Source organism: Astyanax mexicanus, chromosome 1, assembly GCF_023375975.1.
Source record: "Astyanax mexicanus isolate ESR-SI-001 chromosome 1, AstMex3_surface, whole genome shotgun sequence".
In the NCBI taxonomy this organism is placed as follows: domain Eukaryota; kingdom Metazoa; phylum Chordata; class Actinopteri; order Characiformes; family Acestrorhamphidae; genus Astyanax; species Astyanax mexicanus.
Window position 1 is genome coordinate 127,835,001 of NC_064408.1, and position 19,621 is coordinate 127,854,621.

At 38.8% G+C, this 19,621-nt stretch overlaps 2 protein-coding genes across 2 annotated transcripts in view; both read right to left on the reverse strand.

The window, feature by feature from the left end:
• LOC111196386 (neoverrucotoxin subunit beta-like) overlaps positions 1–6,163 on the reverse strand; it is a 6,646-nt gene extending 483 nt beyond the window's left edge. Inside the window, exons 1-3 of the mRNA XM_049469397.1 lie at positions 5,899–6,163; positions 4,974–5,020; positions 1–409 (exon numbers count right to left, since the gene is read on the reverse strand). The exon at positions 1–409 is cut by the window's left edge and continues 483 nt beyond it. Coding sequence (XP_049325354.1) covers positions 1–409; positions 4,974–5,020; positions 5,899–6,059 — 617 coding nt within the window. The 5' untranslated portion in view covers positions 6,060–6,163. The remainder of the gene's footprint in view (positions 410–4,973; positions 5,021–5,898) is intronic.
• The window catches only part of LOC111196385 (NACHT, LRR and PYD domains-containing protein 12), a 411,983-nt gene that overhangs the window by 333,520 nt on the left and 58,842 nt on the right, over positions 1–19,621 (reverse strand). The gene's annotated exons all lie outside the window — the stretch shown is intronic.

Genomic DNA, 19,621 nt, shown 5'->3' on the forward strand with positions numbered 1-19,621 from the left:
AAGGACAGAGTGCCGGCGGGACAGTCCACATACACTCCTACTCTCCTACAGCCGGAGGGAGGAGGGGGGAGTTCAGTGCTGTTCTTATTGTGATGAACAGAGTAACTGTTATTAGAGCAGTACAGACTCCAGGAGTTTATATTCCCTCCAAACCGACAGTCTGATCCGTCTCCTTTCCTGCTGATGGTTTTATAACTCAGAGCTACTTCAGCTCCTTCTCTCCACTCAGCCTCCCAGTAACAGCGTCCAGTAACTCTCTCTCTACTCAGAACCTGCAGACACACATTAAACCTCTCTGGATGATCAGGATACGACTGCTGCTCCTCTCCCCACTCCACCCTCCTGTTCTCCTCACTCAGAGAGAGACGACGGTTTACTGTGTTTAGATCCAGTGTGAAATCACAGCCGTCTGAAAACAAGAACACACATTACACACACACTACACACACATTACACACACATTACACACACATTAAACTACACACACACATTACACACACATTACACACACATTACACACACATTACACACACATTACACTACACACACATTACACACACATTACACACACATTACACACACATTACACTACACACACATTACACACACATTACACACACATTACACACACATTACACTACACACACATTACACACACATTACACACACATTACACACACTACACACATTACACACACATTACACAGAAACATTACACACACATTACACACACACACATTACACACACACACATTACACACACATTACACACACATTACACACACTACACACACACACACTACACACATTACACACACATTACACACACATTACACACACTACACACATTACACACACACACATTACACACTACACACATTACACACACATTACACACACATTACACACACTACACACATTACACACACACATTACACACATTACACACACATTACACACTACACATATTACACACACATTACACACACATTACACACACATTACACACACTACACACATTACACACACATTACACACACATTACACACACACTACACACACATTACACACACACACATTACACACACTACACACATTACACACACACACTACACAAATTACACACACACATTACACACACATTACACACACTACACACATTACACACACATTACACACACTACACACACTACACACACTACACACTCACACTACACACATATTACACACACTACACACATTACACACACATTACACACACATTACACACTACACACTCACACTACACACTCACATACACACACTACACACACACATTACACACATTACACACACATTACACACTACACACATTACACACACATTACACACACATTACACACACATTACACACACTACACACATTACACACACATTACACACACTACACACATTACACACACACACACACACATTACACACACTACACACACATTACACACACTACACACATTACACACACACATTACACACACACATTACACACATTACACACATTACACACACACACACATTACACACACTACACACATTACACACACACACTACACAAATTACACACACACATTACACACACATTACACACACTACACACATTACACACACTACACACATTACACACACTACACACACTACACACTCACACTACACACATATTACACACACTACACACATTACACACACATTACACACACATTACACACACATTACACACTACACACTCACACTACACACTCACATACACACACTACACACACACATTACACACATTACACACACATTACACACTACACACATTACACACACATTACACACACATTACACACACACTACACACACTACACACATTACACACACACATTACACACACTACACACATTACACACACATTACACACACTACACACATTACACACACATTACACACACATTACACACTACACACTCACACTACACACTCACATACACACACTACACACACACATTACACACACACACACATCACACACACATTACACACACATTACACACACATTACACACACTACACACATTACACACACATTACACACACTACACACACACAAACACATTACACACACACTACACACACTACACACATTACACACACATACTACACACATTACACACACACTACACACACATTACACACACACTTTACACACACACACAGTGTGTGTAATGTGAGTGTGTAGTGTGTATGTGAGTGTGTAGTGTGTAATGTGTATTTGATGTCTAGTGTGTGTGTAATGTGTGTAGTGTGTGTAATGTGTGTGTAGTGTGTGTGTAATGTGTGTGTAGTGTGTAATGTGTGTGTAGTGTGTAGTGTGTGTATGTGAGTGTGTAGTGTGTGTGTGAGTGTGTAGTGTGTATGTAGTGTGTGTAGTGTGTAGTGTGTGTAGTGTGAGTGTGTAGTGTGTGTAGTGTGTATGTGTAGTGTGTGTAGTGTGTGTAGTGTGTGTAGTGTGAGTGTGTAGTGTGAGTAGTGTGAGTAGTGTGTAGTGTGAGTGTGTGTAGTGTGTGTATTTGAGTGTGTAGTGTGTGTAGTGTGAGTGTGTAGTGTGTGTAGTGTGTGTATGTGAGTGTGTAGTGTGTGTATGTGTAGTGTGTGTAGTGTGTGTATGTGAGTGTGTAGTGTGTTTAGTGTGTGTATGTGAGTGTGTAGTGTGTGTATGTGAGTGTGTAGTGTGTGTAGTGTGTGTATGTGAGTGTGTAGTGTGTGTATGTGAGTGTGTAGTGTGTGTAGTGTGTGTATGTGAGTGTGTACTGTGTGTACTGTGTGTAGTGTGTGTAGTGTGTGTATGTGAGTGTGTACTGTGTGTACTGTGTGTATGTGAGTGTGTAGTGTGTGTATGTGAGTGTGTAGTGTGTGTAGTGTGTGTATGTGAGTGTGTAGTGTGTGTAGTGTGTGTATGTGAGTGTGTAGTGTGTGTATGTGAGTGTGTACTGTGTGTAGTGTGTGTAAGTGAGTGTGTAGTGTGTGTATGTGTAGTGTGTAGTGTGTGTATGTGTAGTGTGTACTGTGTGTAGTGTGAGTAGTGTGTATGTGTAGTGTGTGTATGTGAGTGTGTAGTGTGTGTAGTGTGAGTGTGTGTGAGTGTGTAGTGTGTGTATGTGAGTGTGTAGTGTGTGTGAGTGTGTAGTGTGTGTAGTGTGTGTATGTGAGTGTGTAGTGTGTATAGTGTGTGTATGTGAGTGTGTACTGTGTGTAGTGTGTGTATGTGAGTGTGTAGTGTGTGTATGTGAGTGTGTAGTGTGTGTAGTGTGTGTAGTGTGAGTGTGTAGTGTGTAGTGTGTGTAGTGTGAGTGTGTAGTGTGTGTATGTGAGTGTGTAGTGTGTGTAGTGTGTGTAGTGTGAGTGTGTAGTGTGTAGTGTGTGTAGTGTGAGTGTGTAGTGTGTGTAGTGTGTGTATGTGAGTGTGTATGTGAGTGTGTAGTGTGTGTATGTGAGTGTGTAGTGTGTGTACTGTGTGTATGTGAGTGTGTAGTGTGTGTATGTGAGTGTGTAGTGTGTAGTGTGTGTATGTGAGTGTGTAGTGTGTGTATGTGAGTGTGTACTGTGTGTATGTAGAGTGTGTAGTGTGTAGTGTGTATGTGAGTGTGTAGTGTGTGTATGTGAGTGTGTAGTGTGTGTTGTGTGTGTATGTGAGTGTGTAGTGTGTGTTGTGTGTGTATGTGAGTGTGTATGTGAGTGTGTAGTGTGTGTATGTGAGTGTGTACTGTGTGTAGTGTGTGTATGTGAGTGTGTAGTGTGTGTATGTGAGTGTGTAGTGTGTGTATGTGAGTGTGTACTGTGTGTAGTGTGTGTATGTGAGTGTGTAGTGTGTGTATGTGAGTGTGTAGTGTGTGTATGTGAGTGTGTAGTGTGTGTAGTGTGTGTATGTGAGTGTGTAGTGTGTGTATGTGAGTGTGTAGTGTGTGTAGTGTGTGTATGTGAGTGTGTAGTGTGTGTATGTGAGTGTGTAGTATGTGTAGTGTGTGAGTGTGTAGTGTGTGGTGTGAGTGTGTAGTGTGTGTAGTGTGTGTATGTGAGTGTGTAGTGTGTGTATGTGAGTGTGTAGTGTGTGTATGTGAGTGTGTAGTGTGTGGTGTGAGTGTGTAGTGTGTGTAGTGTGTGGTGTGAGTGTGTAGTGTGTGTAGTCTGTGTATGTGAGTGTGTAGTGTGTAGTGTGTTTAGTGTGTGTATGTGAGTGTGTAGTGTGTGTAGTGTGTGTATGTGAGTGTGTAGTGTGTGTAGTGTGTGTATGTTATTAATAAACATTGTTATTTAATAATAGGTCTTTGCTTCTTCAGTGCTGTAATGTTAATTTACATAATTCTGAACAGATTTCGCTCATTTAAAAAGCCTGAAAAAGTTTTTAAAACGCTCAGTTTTAACTTTTTACTCATGAAGAAATGTGGGGTTTAAATCAGGCTCGGGTTCATAATGACAGTTTATGGGTCGGGCTGGATTCTTTGGGTCTGATCTTAACTCTAGCGTACACTGTGTGATTATTTTAATGGAGAGCGTTGTGGATAACTCACACTGCACGTTTGAATGGTTTGTTGTATTTGAACAGCGACAGATGCAGCTGAAGCTCATTCTCACTCATTCTCTCTCTAATCGTACAGTTTTAGAAATAAAAAATCACATCGAGAAACTGAGTTCAGACAGAGATAAAACTCAGTTCAGTTCAATAAACCTAAGATGAGTTCATCAAATATTGTAGAAGATAAAGAAGAGGATGAGCTTTTGCTGATTCCATCATTTAAAAGTGAAATGTAATGTAATGTACGTATAGTGTGTGTGTGTGTGTTGTGTGTGTGTGAGTGTAGTGTGTGTGTGTAGTGTGTGTGTGAGTGTTGTGTGTGTGTGAGTGTTGTGTGTGTGAGTGTTGTGTGTGTGAATGTTGTGTGTGTGTGAGAGAAAACTTACATTTCTTTAATCCAGGTTTGATTCTTATTTCGCCTCCATGTTCCATTCTAAACACACACACACACACACACACACACACACACATACACACACACACACAGATCAGCAGGGTGTGAGAGTGAAATGCAGAGTTTCTCTCTCTGGGTTTATATTAGTGAACATGGTGAAGGAATATGAAGTTCTGGATTTTCCTGATACACAATAATTAACGTTAATCCTTAAGAAGAAACACCCACTCCTTTATAACACCATTAACACAATTAGAGGAAACCAGAGCCTCAGATTTAAATTTTAATATCCAATAACAGATTCAATATGCTATCACACTTTAGCTTCTTCTTTTATTCCCAGCCTCTAGGGGGCGTGAGGGAGAATTATAGGGTCTCTGTTTAGAACAGGTGAAGAAGTAAAGGCTGAACCATAAAGATCCAGCTACAAAGGAAACATGGAGTCTTCAACTTTTAACCAACAAACATGTGGACTTCACTTTACTCTAAACTCTGATGAGCTCAATCCATTTTATTAACACCTGAAACACTGTGATTTATGAATAACGTACATTGAGGGTTCATCACGCTACGAACTCTGTAGTCCAGAACTTTAATCTTTACGTTCTGTCTATGGGCAAACCCTGATCCTGATTATTATTCCTAGTGTTGATCTGAAGCTGGATAATATGAGTTGCTTTCATCTTATAATATAATTTTAGTTTATAATACAAAATTCACAACAAAAGGCTGAATACACCACATCTGTATATGCACTGTGCACTTTATTATTAAAATATATTAATTTAACTGAGAAAATGTAGCTCATTCTAACACAGGGTAACACTGGACTCTCTTTTTTATCTCTAACTGACCCTCATCACTCTATCTAACATCTGCAGCACACCTGAATCTTCCCCCTGAGTACTTCTTCAAACCTGAGTGTCTCCAGTGAGTAGTGTGGATCCTCCAGTCTGGCAGAAAGCAGCTTCTCTCCTGACTCTCCTGGGTGGTTGTAGGTCAGATCCAGCACTTTCAGGTGGGAGGGGTTTGAATTAAGAGCTGAAGCCAGAGAAGAACAGCCTTTTTCTGTGATCATACACCCAGATAATCTAAAGAGAGAGAAAATTAGAGTAAGTTATTAACAGAGAGAGAAAGAGTGACAGAGGCAGACTGAGAGAGAGATTATACACTTCTGTATTAAACAGAATCCCTCCTTAATCTAAGCTCACTTCCTTAATCTATGGCAACAACACACTAACCACAGCACCCTACCTAAGCACAATCACACACAATAAATGACATTATAAGTTGCGTGAGCAGAACACAGCAACCACTACCATCTGATACTGGCTCGACAAGAATCCAGAAGCATAGCGAGCTATGTTCATGGTCCGTGCCTCAACTGCCAAGTACTCAGACGTCTGCAAAACCTCATGAGACAAATTACTACAAGAACAGCAAGACCACACCAATCCCCTTCATCCAAACTCTAACACAAACTTCAGTGCAAGCTCTTCTCAGGGGTCTTCAGGTAGGCACCTTCCTTCGTCAGTGTTTCGCTGAATTAGGCCCACGACACCTCCAGAAGGCTCAACAGTGAAGTCTGGCGTCCCAGACGCACCACCCTCCAAGCCTGCTGTAGAAGCACAAACTCATTCCCTTCCCCACGTAGCCTCAGCCCTTCTGAACCACAACCACTGACTAGATCTTCAGCTACATCTGACAACTCCTTCACTACTGTCCTCAGCACACGACCTCCAATTCCGAATTCAGACAGCAGTCTTGTGGCAGACTTCGCAACAAAGCCTCTAGTACCTACCTCCACCGGTCTAATATACGCTTGCTAGGGTTGTCATGATACCAAAATTTTGACTTTGATACCGATACCAACTGTAGTATCACGATTCTCGATACCAAAACGATACTTGGAAGAAAAAAAAAACAATAAAAATATCTGAACATAAAATGTTTATTTTTGACTGAACTGGATTGAACACTGAACAATCGGTGCAAACGTTTTTATTCTAAAATGAAACATTTGAACAAAAAACAAGTTTCGTTATTATAACCTTAACTATAACATAATTATCTAAACACTTCCTAAAAACTAAAACCAGAGGTAATGGTAGCCTGACTATGTGAACCTGACGGGCGGGCAGAAGTTAAGTTCTGAATAAGGAAAATAAAGAGACAGAAGAACATTACAATGTTATGTTCATTTTAACACTCACTGCTCCGTTTTATTAATCAACCGTTTACCGTTTTTAATAAGCCCATGTTCAGTGTAACGATCAAGCAGGCTACGTGCCTGACCACAGATTTGCGATGGAAACGCGAAAACGTGAACATCTTGTTTTCATGTTTCACAGCCAATGGGATAATGGAGAAATAGAGAAAACCACGGGTCCAAAACAAAACTCCTGCACACTCCTCTCCGTGTTAACGTGATTTACTAGCAGTCGCTAGTAAATCTTAGTAAAGCTACAGACAGAGTGTATCTTGACTAACTCCACTAACCTGTCGACTTCTCAGCTCTTTGTAGAGATCAGGGTGCTTGTCTGCTAAATGAATGAGCGAAATATGATCAGAATTATGTTAAATAACACTGTAACACAGAAGCATAGAACTATTATTTAATTAAAATGATTTTTAAGAACAGCTAAACACAGTGCTGCAGGTCAAATGCGGAGGCGTTCACGTGCGAGAGAGAGAGACACAGAGAAAGAGACACAGCGAGAGTGAGAGAGAGAGACACAGAGAGAGACACAGAGAAAGAGACACAGAGAAAGAGACACAGCGAGAGAGAGAGAGAGAGAGAGAGAGAGATTTGCGTGTTCTGGTGTGAGCTACTCACAGGTAAAGGTTCTCTTTTATCTTCTCGTGCTCATATTCTAGTCCCACACATAATCCTGCAGCTCCCTCAGTGTTTTCTGTCGTATTTTGCGGCTAGCGCGAGCGCTTACAACTAACACCGCGGACCGCGAGGCGCCGCCGCGCTTGTGCCGAATCCGCTACTGAATCCGACTCCCGCTTCGCGGACAGAATCAGCACAACACCCCCCGCTGTACAACTGTGGGAGTGAAAACAGCGCTTATAAATAAAGTAGTTTAGTTTCACTTTTCGTTATTTTCCTTATTTTATTTAAAAATAAAAATATAAATAAAAAACAGACGCCTACATCTCAGACTATTTTCCCACACTTCACTCCTCGCGCCCGTTTTGTCCACAAGTCGCGGACGAGAGACATCTGTTATTTTAGCCGTCGCCATTCTACACTCGCTGCTGCTCTGCTGGCTTGCGCATGAATCGATTCATTTGTTCAGAACACTAAGTTTATCTGAATTCTGCCACACCGACTGCTGCGGTGTGAATCAGTTTTCTTATGAACTGAATCAAATCGCGCCTACTAATTTGACTCATTTGAAGCTAGTGACTGGGCTATATACAGTATCGAAAGCATCGAACGCTAAAGAACCGAATCGTTTTTGATGACGTAGTATCGAAAAAGAATCGAACCTACGGTACCGTGCAACTCTAACGCTTGCCACCCATGCTCTCTTACCTCAGCCACCAAGTCTGTATACTTCAGCCTTTTCCTTTCATAAGCTCCATCTACCTCGTCTTCAAACGGAACAGTCAGCTCTATAAAATACACTATCCGCTTACTTTCAGAGTACAGCAGTGTTATTGATGTGGAAAACAGAATCTTTAAAGTAATTTAGTTTATGTTCATCTCACCCCTTTTTCTTAAATTGTTTTGCTTTTTGCGTGAAATTTCAGTACATTTAAAGCTAATTTTTTTCTGAGGACAGATCTTAAAAATCAACGGCACTGGTCAGTTTAAAGAGTGAAAAGCCCTTATTTTACTTTATAAATTAAGCTGCTAGCAATTAACTGGTGACTAGTCAAGACAAGTTCATTTGTATTGTATCTTTCATACATGCCATCAGTTCTATGTTTTACAGAAACATTTCACACACAATGCAGAACAATTATAAAAAAAAGTTTCTTAGAATTTATAAGAAAACTGAGAACAAAAACTAATAAAATAATTAATAAGGAATTTGAATAAAAAAATAAATAAAACAAAAGGACATTTGTGCTGGTTTGAATCCTAGTGTTGGGGGCATTACTAGTGTGGATGGGGTATCTGGTCTCCCAAACTGGGGAGGACATAGGAGAAAAAAAAAGAACAATCATGTACTAAGAGTTTACCAGAATGCACAAAGATAAAACGTTTGGGCGCAGGTAAATAGATACGTTTTCAGTTTTTTTAGAGGTTATAGTCTACGCAGAACATCTCACAGCTTCTGGGAGTTTATTCCAACTGCAGCATAATGTCTCGTCATTGGTTCTAATTCTAGGTAGTGTTAACAGATCTGCCTCTACTGATCTGAGGAGTCTAACAGGGCAGTATTTCTCCAGCATATCAGAGATTTACGTTGGTAAAAACCTTTTTAGTGCTTCATAGAAAAGGAGCAGTATTTTAAACTTTATTCTCCAGCTGATTGTATGATATGAGCACCTCTTTGTCCTGGTTAGTATTCTGGCAGCAGCGTACTGAATAAGCTGCAGTTGTCTGACAGATGTTTGGGGAGGCCAGTGAGGAAGCTGTTACAGTAATCTTATCTACTAGAAATAAAGGCGTGAATGAGTTTTTCTAGATTTGCCTTCATAAAGTATTTAAATCTTACTGTTTTTCAGGAAGTATAAAGCTGAATTGATAATTGATTTGATATGGCTGTTAAAACTGAGCTCTGAGTCAATTTCGATTAGGGATAGGTGTTAAAATTCAATACTGAAAAAGCACTGACTGAAATGTCTCAGTACTACAGAGTACAGAAAAGTCAAAGGAAATTTGGTGCCTGTTTTGTATTTGAGTCTTACTGATTGTGTGGGGTGGACAGGTGTCTTTATGCAGCTAACGACCTCAAACAGGTGCTTTTAATTTGTGGAGGCGGACTAACAGGTCTTTGAGGCCCAGAATTTTTGGTGATTGACAGATGTTAATTAAAAAATTATACTTTTTTTTTTTAGATTATATCTCTCATAGTGGACGTGCACCTAAGATAAAAGTTTCAGACCCCTCCATGATTTCTAATTTGAAGAAGTCGCATTCAATTACTTATTTTACCTTTTTTATATGTAAAAAAGCATGTATAACCCTGTGTGAAAAAGTGTTTGCTGCTCTAAATCTAATACCTTAGTGGATGCCCTTGGCGGCAACAAATAAAGTCAAGGAGGGTTTTTGAGCATAAATGTCCTGTTTAATATCAGCTTAGCCACTTAGCCACTCCAAAACCTCCAAAGCCATGTCCTGCTGTCGAACCTGAAAACATCTGAGCTTGAGGTCACGAACAGATGGCCAGATATTCTTTCAGGATTGTCTCTTACAGCAAGTTGGGCAGGTCCTAAAGCAGCAACGCAGACTCTGACCATCATACTACCACCACCATGTTTTACGTTCAGTATGATGTTCTTTATCTGAAATTATGTGCTGGTTTTACACCAGAAGTTACGGGACTTTCCAAAAAAAAAAACACTTTTGTCTCTTCAGTCAAAAAAATATTTACCCAAAGTCCTGGAGATCATTAAGATGTTTGTTGGTAAATGTGAGACGGGTCGTTGTGTTATTTTTGGTCAGCAGTGTTTTTTATCTTGGAACTCTCCCATTGTGACCATTTTCACCCAGTCTTTTTCTTATTATTGAATCATTAACACTGATCTTAACTGAGGCGAGTGAGACCTGCAGTTCTTTAAATGTTGTTCTAGGTTTTTTGGGACCTCCTTTTTCAGATTAATGACTTTGTTTTCTTATCTGTTTTTGAATTTCTTCAGATCAGGGCAAGATGTGCTGCTTTTTGAGATCTTTTATCTGCTTCATGTTGTTAGACAGTTCTATTTAAGGGATTTCTGAATTTATTGTACAATAATCCAGCCTGGTTGTGGTTAGGTAAATGTAACTCAGCTTTCCAAAAATGTGATTAGTCACAATTAATTTGTGGGGGGGGGGGGGGATACTTTTTTTTTTTTACAAAGGGCTAGATTGGTTTGGAGTTTTTCCCCTTAAATAATGAAATTATCATTCAAAACGTGCTTGTTCATATTTATAGGTTATATTTGTTTGATATTAAAGTTTATTTGATCATGAAAGGTTTTATTTGATCTGAAAAATGTTAGTATGACAAAAAGAAATGTGTATATATCTATATATGTATATGTATATGTATATGTATATGTATATATATGTACATAAAACATGTAAATACACTTTTGGTTTTTAGCTCAGTGTCAGTAGGCTGGATTAAGAACTGAATATAAGGTTGAAAACTAGCTGTGGTTTTATTAGGACTTAAAAAGTGAAGCTTTCCAAGAGACAGAACAATAATTATTGCAAGGAAGTAGGTGGACTCGTCCTGTTTTCCTGATTGTACTGGATTGTGTAGTTATAGAGATGTGGATGAAGGGTAAAGAAACAATATAAAATACTATAGTAACAGAATATACATTAACTATTAAACAGAAAGCTCCAGTTCCACAGCTGATCAATTTTACTGTCACCTACATCTATATGCAGCTCATGCTCTTACGGGCTACAGATTATATTCTTCAACGGGGTTAAACTTTTTTTTTGGAAGCTAGAGTGATTAATCCTGCATATCACTGTAGAGGACATGTTCAGCAAAGCTATTTAAGAGCATCTGCAAGTAAATTTATGATTTTCTTCAAAACATTTGTGATTAGTGTGTGCCTACTTAAAAAATATATTAGTATGGACATCCTAAAGATGACTGCAAACAGAGTTCACATTTGATTGACTGATGTACTCTGGCCTTGAGTAGAAGCTTCCTATTGTGTGATTTGATATATAAGTATCTCGTTAAAGCTTTAAATAACATATTTTAACACTTATAATTTCAAACTGAACCAACTCACCTGAGAATCTGCAGTTTACAGTCTAAACTCTCCAGTCCAGCAGAGAGCAGCTCCACTCCTGAATCCTGCAGATCATTGTTACTGAGATCCAGCTCTTTCAGGGAGGAGTTTTCCAACTTTAAAACTGATGCCAAAGTTTCACACATCTTCAATTGAAGATTACACAAAGCTAATCTGAAAAATGTGATATAAACACAAAAGATTTTACAATAAACACAAAGTTTAAATAACACATTTTGGTGATTTTCTTAACATATCATATTTCTTAACAATATCAGATTGTGGTGGTTTTGGCTATTGTTGTTAGTTGAGTGAGTAGTAGATCCTGGCTGAGCTCTATGTATAACCCCAGTTGTTAGGTGCAGGATTTGTCCTGTATTATACTACTATGTCATTATTTCTGCTCATACTGCAGAGGGAAAGTGGCCTAAATCCATATTTTAGTGTTCAGTGTGATTTTTTTAACATTCACACTGCCTCACAAATGACACCTATATTAAAACAAGATTTGGGACACATTTATCTGCAGTTTAGACAAAGCCAGAGTTACTTGAGGTTTTGTTAAGATCAGATAGAAATGTGGATAAAACAACTTAAGCAGGAATAAAGAAGACAGGAAGCGTGGACACAACTGTTAAATCACAGTAAAATCTATGCAAAAATATTGACATTAATCCCTAAATACAGAGATATAACCTCATCAATCCAGCACCCACTCTATGCATTACTTTCAGTTAAGACGTGACTCCTATTTCCCTTTAGTCTGTTTAAAATAAAGCGACAGAAACACTGACCTGAGAGTCTGCAGTTTACAGTGTGAACTCTTCAGTCCAGCAGAGAGCAGCTCCACTCCTGAATCCTGCAGGTTGTTGTTACTGAGATCCAGTTCTATCAGTGAGGAGTTTTCCAGCTTTAAAACTGATTCCAGACTTTCACACGTCCTTACTCCAAGATTACATGAAGCTAGTCTATAATATAAGAATAAACAGATTTTACTTAAAAATACACTTAAATGAAAATGGAAAATAACAGCGTTATTCATACCATAGCATTTATCAAAATAAAGGTGTAATTATACAAACACACCCTATTCTTCATGGTGTCCTGATCTTAAAGAATATTTTAACTGACATACAAATAGAACACAAAATGAAACTGTGAAATACAGTATCTGTGAGATGGACTGTTGGTGGAGATAGTAATCATGCAGAAAGCTAGAGTTACCCATTAGAAAACAGTTTACAGTAAGGGCAGCTCAAGTTCTGGGACAGATTATGAGTTAAAAGACACGAAGAGTGAAGTTTATTGGGTGCTTTTTTAACCTGCCACCATTTACTTTCTCCCTCCATTTATTTATTGGTTATTAAATTCAGATCTGTGTTTTATACAAAAAAAAATCAGAAATTCCAGCAAACCAGGCTAAATCTAGATGAGTCAACCCCAAAGCCTCATATACATCCAAACTTTAGTCTCTGTATCTGATTAGTGCAAGACCTCCCAGTGACCTCCTTTATAGATTATCTGATATTATTGATTAGATAACAATAAGGTTTTTTTTTATATTTATAATATCAGATATTAAAAGAGGGAATACTGTAACAAAAGATTATATTTTTATTTGACACATACATACACAGAGTAACAGATTATAACCTGGCCTGTAAGTACTTTAAAATGCTGTAAAATTAATTAATTTTCCATTAAAGACAGTAACTGGTTATTGGGTGAGCTACTTCTCTGTAATCCCTTTAAGTTTTGGGGTTTTCTAGAAAGCATGAATGTGTGTTTCTTTCAGCTGATTGAAAAGGTTAATTATGTATCAGCAGTTTTATCAGCACTCATTTTACTCAAATCAACAGCTAACTTTAGTAGCTTACTCATTGACAGACTGAAATTACTGTAACGCTATCTTGCTAACCATCGGAAGATGCTTGATTAAACTGTAACTGTGGAATGCAGAGTACTTGCCCTTAGCATGCTGGCTTTGTTCAATTTCCAAGTAAAGTGTAGCATTTTAGCATTTCCACAGTAAAATATCTCCAAACTAACAACTTTATAATCAAATCAGCAGCCAGACATTTAGTCACTGAGGATAAAACTGCTGTGTGTTCATTGTAAACTGTCGAAGTGGAATTTGGATTGGTGCTGTGTCTCATGTTGGTGTTACGTTGGGATTATGGTGTTTGCCTGATATCTAAAACAATAATTTAATAAATATCTACTGTATCTACTAATATAAAACATTGTGATTAATACATATTCACCAGTGATTTAATGAAAACTGTGAATGCCTGAATAAAAATACTCACAAAGCTCTTTTGGATATTTTAACTACTGGCAGCAGCCTCAGAAAACACTTCTCTGATGGATCATATTTACTGAGGTTAAACTCCTTCAGCTCTTCTTCTGAATTCACCAACACAAACGCCAGAGCTGACCACTGAGCAGGAGAGAGTCTGGCCTGATGAAGACGATCACCTCCACTCAGGTATTTCTGCACTTCCTGCACTAGAGAATGATCATCCAGTTCATTCAGACAGTGGAACAGATTGATGGATTTCTCTGGAGAGGAGTTCTCCTCAATCTTCTTCTTGATGTATTTGACTGTTTCCTCATTGCTGTGAGAGTTCTTCTCTTTCTGTGTCAGTATGAATCGTAACAGAGTCTGATTAGACTCCAGTGAGAGACCCAGAAGGAAGCGAAGGAACAGGTCCAGATGTCCACTCTCACTCTGTAAGGCTTTATCCACGGCACTGCTGAGGAAGTCATTCATCGATTTCCTGCTGAAAAGCTCAGATAGTCCAGTGGTTTGCTGTTCTGTGGTTTGCATATTCCGATCCTTAGTGTTGAAATAGAGAAATGCATATAAAGCAGCGAGGAACTCCTGAATACTCAGATGTACAAAGCTGAAGACCTTCCCCAGGTCCAGCAGTTCATGTTCCTGTCTGAAGATCTGGGTACACACTCCTGAGTACACTGATACTTCTCTAATATCGATGCCACTCTCTCTAAGATCTTCCTCATAGAATATCAGGTTTCCTTTCTCCAGCTGCTGGAACGCCAGTTTCCCCAGAGCCAGAATACTTTCTCTAGTCTGCTGAGGATCAGAGTCACTTTTCCCACTGTACTTCTGGCTCTTGTGTTTGATCTGAAAGATTAGGAAGTGTGTGAACATCTGTGTCAGGGTTTTGGGGGTTTCTCCACCCTCAGCTTCACTCAGCATTCTCTCTAGAACAGTGGCTGTAATCCAGCAGAAGACCGGTATGTGGCACATGATGTAGAGGCTTCTTGAAGACCTGATGTGTGTGAAGACTTTATTGGCCAGGTCCTGATTCCTAATCTTCTTCTTGAAGTACTCCTGTTTCTGAGGGTCACTGAATCCCCGCACTTCTGTTACCTGATCAACACACTCAGGAGGGATCTGACTGACCGCTGCTGGTCGAGAGGTGATCCAGAGGAGAGCAGAGGGAAGCAGATTCCCCTTGATGAGGTTCGTCAGCAGAACATCCACTGAGGTTTGTTCTTCTATATTCACCAAGTTCTCATTGTTCTGGAAATCCAGAGGCAGTCGACACTCATCCAGACCATCAAAGATGAACATGATCTTATAGCTCTTATAATGTCTTGGTTTTAAATCTTGTGTTTCTGGGAAGAAGCGCTGAAGAAGATTCACCAGACTGAGCTTCTTCTCCTTCATCAGATTCAGTTCTCTAAAAGGAAGTGGAAATATGAAGAGAATGTCCTGATTTACTTCTCCTACAGTCCAGTCCAGGATGAACTTCTGCACTGAGACTGTTTTTCCAATTCCAGCAACTCCTTTAGTCAGTACAGTTTTGATGGGCTGGTTCTGTTCTGGTAAGGGTGTAAATATGTCGTTACATTTGATTGGTCTTTCCTCTGTTGGCCTTTTCCTGGATGCAGCTTCAATCTGCTTCACCTCATGTTCCTGATTGATGTCTCCACCTCCTCCCTCTGTGATGAAGAGCTCTGTGTAGATCTCATTCAGAAGTGCTGACTTTACCTGAGCTGAGATTCCTTCATTAATTCTCTGATATTTTTCCCTCAGTTTGGATTTGAGCTTTTGTTGACATGCTGGGGCCAATTCTGATTATAGGGAAAGACAATAAGGAAAATGTAATCAGCTGTAATCAAGCATTAAAGACACTGTAGAACAACTCTGTGATACAGTAAATAAATAATTTCATAATAAAGATTGCAGTATGTTGTCTTTTATACTGCAATACATTTTTTATTCTCTTTGAAAATCAGCTCTAAAGAAATAAATTAGCACCAGGTTGATACCAATAGTAACTCTTACGGCTCTCTAGTGTGTTGGCGAGGTCTGTCTGCTTCATGTTCCTCAGGATATGCAGTGTGATCTTCAGCACCCCCTCCCTTTGATCATCCTCCACCTCTCCCTCAGAGCATGCTGGGTAATCTGAACTCAGGAGTCTCTTGAATGTGTTCAGCTCGTTTTTCACTAGAGAGATAAACTTCTGCTGCAGCTTCTGATAAAGAACAAACATCACAGAATCACTAAAGCTGTTACAGTGCAGAGACAGATGATCTGAACAATCTGAACATCAGAAAGAGATCAATCTGAGGAGGGGAGGAGTTATAGATGCACTGGTCTTAATATTAACAATATTACAGTTATGATAGACCAATTACAAATGTTCACCTTAAATTGAAAATAAACTGAAAAATAAAAGAAATCAGGGAGATCCCAGTTGTATATACGGTTTAGGACTAACCTCGAATATTTGTTCCAGTTTTTCCCTGTTTATTATTTTCTTCTTCTTTCTGTGGACAAATAGAAAATCCACACTGTAATCTACAGGAATAAATAAGCTGATATAGCAGCTCACATCTACACATACAACTGATATTTATTATAACAAAAACTACAATAATAACAAAAGCATGAATTCTCATTTTGTTCCTGGATGCATCTTAGAAACAACACAAGAGAAATCAAATAAAGAATACCAGACAGTAACTGATCAAATATATGAAGTTCATTTCCTAAAGGAAATGCAGAATGATGGCACAGAATACATGGTTTCATCTGATTTATAGGGTGTTGCTATAATATAGTTGTTGGTTGTAGGGCTGAATGATTTTGGAAAATAATCTAATTGCAATTTTTTATCTATAAATTGCGATTGCGATTTAAAATGCGATTTTTTAATGTCTTCTCAAGTATTTTTCAACAAACAGAAGCAATAAATCAATTTGTTTAATAATAAACAATGTCAGATTTATTTAAAGCACAGATAGCAATAAAGCAAACAAATCTATGCTTTTCCTTTTCACCATTTGTTTTTTTGTTTTTTTATAGAAAAATAAATATAAAAATAGCTTTTCCTTTTCACCATTTTTTTATAGAAAAAATAGATATAAAAAATTAAGAAGATTAAGAGAAGATTTTGTGTTTCTACGTGCAGCGCAGATTTATACATAATAAACAGAGTCACGCGGCTGTGAGCGGTGAATACAGCGCAGACGGCGCGAGCATGGACACAGTGTTTGTTGACAGCTGTGGTAATTAACGTTATCCACCTCCTCTAGCTGGTCTCGGTTCGGTTCTTTTGATCCACACCCGAGTGCGATTACTGTTTTCACACCTGCTCAATCGAACCGCACTAAAGTTACAAACGGACCAGAGTTAGTTTTAACCGGACCAAACAGTGCTGGTGTGAAAGTGCGCTGTGTTGACTTCACTTCTCCACCTCCCTGCCTCCTGCTCGGGTTTGCTCCGCTCGTCCTCGGCTCGGCTCGCTCCCAAATCACGTGACCAGTCAAATCGCAGCCTGTGCGGTTAGAGAATCTCATTTTAAAATATCGCGAGATAATCGCAAATGCAATTAATCGTTCAGCCCTAGTTGGTTGCTAAGGTGTTGCTATACTGCAGATGATGGTTAAGCTGTTCCTAGAATGCTGATAGGCTGTTCCTAGATGTTGCTATGTTATAGTTGTTTGTTGATGAGGCGTTGCTGTGAGCTCCAAGTGTTTACTGGATTTTGTAAAAGATGAATGTTGTAAAGAATGAATGAGTGAATGGGTTAAGGAAGACAGCCTACAGAAAATAAATGTGATCATATGAGGACCCAGCTGGCACTTAATCGACTTCAATGTTGAAATGTGGTTAAAATATGGTTGAAGTAATGTCTGTTTTTGTTTCAATGTTGAAACAATGTTGAAACAACATTTAATGTTAAATAATTCTGCAATTGTTAAAATTGTAATGTTGAATCAACATAATATCCTCAAACTTCTGCCTTTTGAATTAACATTTTACATTTCATTACCATACAATTTCAAAAAATGGTTAGATGGAGGGATGAAAAAGTAGTTTTACTTTCATTTGCAGCAACTGCTTTTTAATTTGGCACCAATTCTTCACCATATCTGGGGGAATGTTCATGTTTTATTAGTTTTACTGTTGGGTTTTTGAGATTAAATGTTGAATCAGATTGGTAGTGGTGGGTAACATTCTTTATACTCAGCTTTACTAAAAGATTTTCTCATTTTAGTGAGCTATGGTTAATTAAAGGTTGAATTGCCAAAATCAACACCAAATGATTAAATGCTGATTCAATGTGGAAATGCCAGCTGGATGAAAATGAGTGAACATATCCAAATGTTCCAGACAAGAAGACATCACACAATCAGACCAAACAATCTGGACTTAGAACAAATGTTGATATCTCAAAAACTGCAGGACAAGTTATGCAATAAATATCCCAAAGTAAAATACAACCCCAAATTCAATAAAGTTGGAAAGTTGTGTGAAACATAAATTAAAACAGAATATGATGATTCGCAAATCCTTTTTAACCTGTATTCAACTGAATTCACAACAAAGAGAACATATTTAATGTTCGATCAGATAAAATTATTTTTAGCAAATTTGAATTTGGTGCTGCAACACGTTGTAAAGAAGTTGTACAGGATGATGTTTATCTCTGTGTTTCATCATCTTTTTTATTTAACACTCAATAAGAGTTTGTGAACTGAGGACACTGATAGCTGAACTTTGTAGGTGGAATTCTTTCTCATTCTTTCTTGATGTAGATCTTCAGCTGATCTACAGTCCGGGTCTCCGGCGTCGTATTTTGAGCTTCATGACGCTCCACAGGTTTTCAGTGGGAGACGGTTCTAGACTGCAGGCGGGTCGATCTAGAACCCGCACTCTTTTACTATGAAGCCGAGCTGCTGCTGCTGCTGTAACTCCTGCAGAATGTGGATCAGCATCGTCCTGCTGAAATAAGCAGCAGGACGTCCTGAAAAAGACGAAGCTCAGACGCAGCAGATGTTCCTCCAGAACCTGGATGAAGCTTTCAGCATTAATGGAGCTTCACAGATGTGCAGGTTCTCCAGGTCATGGGTTCTAACTCACTAACTCACCCCCACACCATCAGATACACTGCTTTAGAACTTTACTCTGAGAACAATCCGGACAGTCCTTTTCTTTGTCTCAGTCTTTGGTCCAGAGGACACGACGTCCATGATCTCTAAAAATCATGTTGAATAGTTCAGAAATAAAAAATCTGCTTTAATAATTTATTTTTGAGCCAATACTAAAAGCAAAAAAAAGAATCTCTTTCAAGGTACTAATTTGTGTTTTTATGAGTGTTACGGCATTTTTAGGCTGTAATGGTCATCTCTTTCTCTCTTTCTCTGGGAAGCAGGTTTAGAAATCCCAGTTTCAAACTAAAT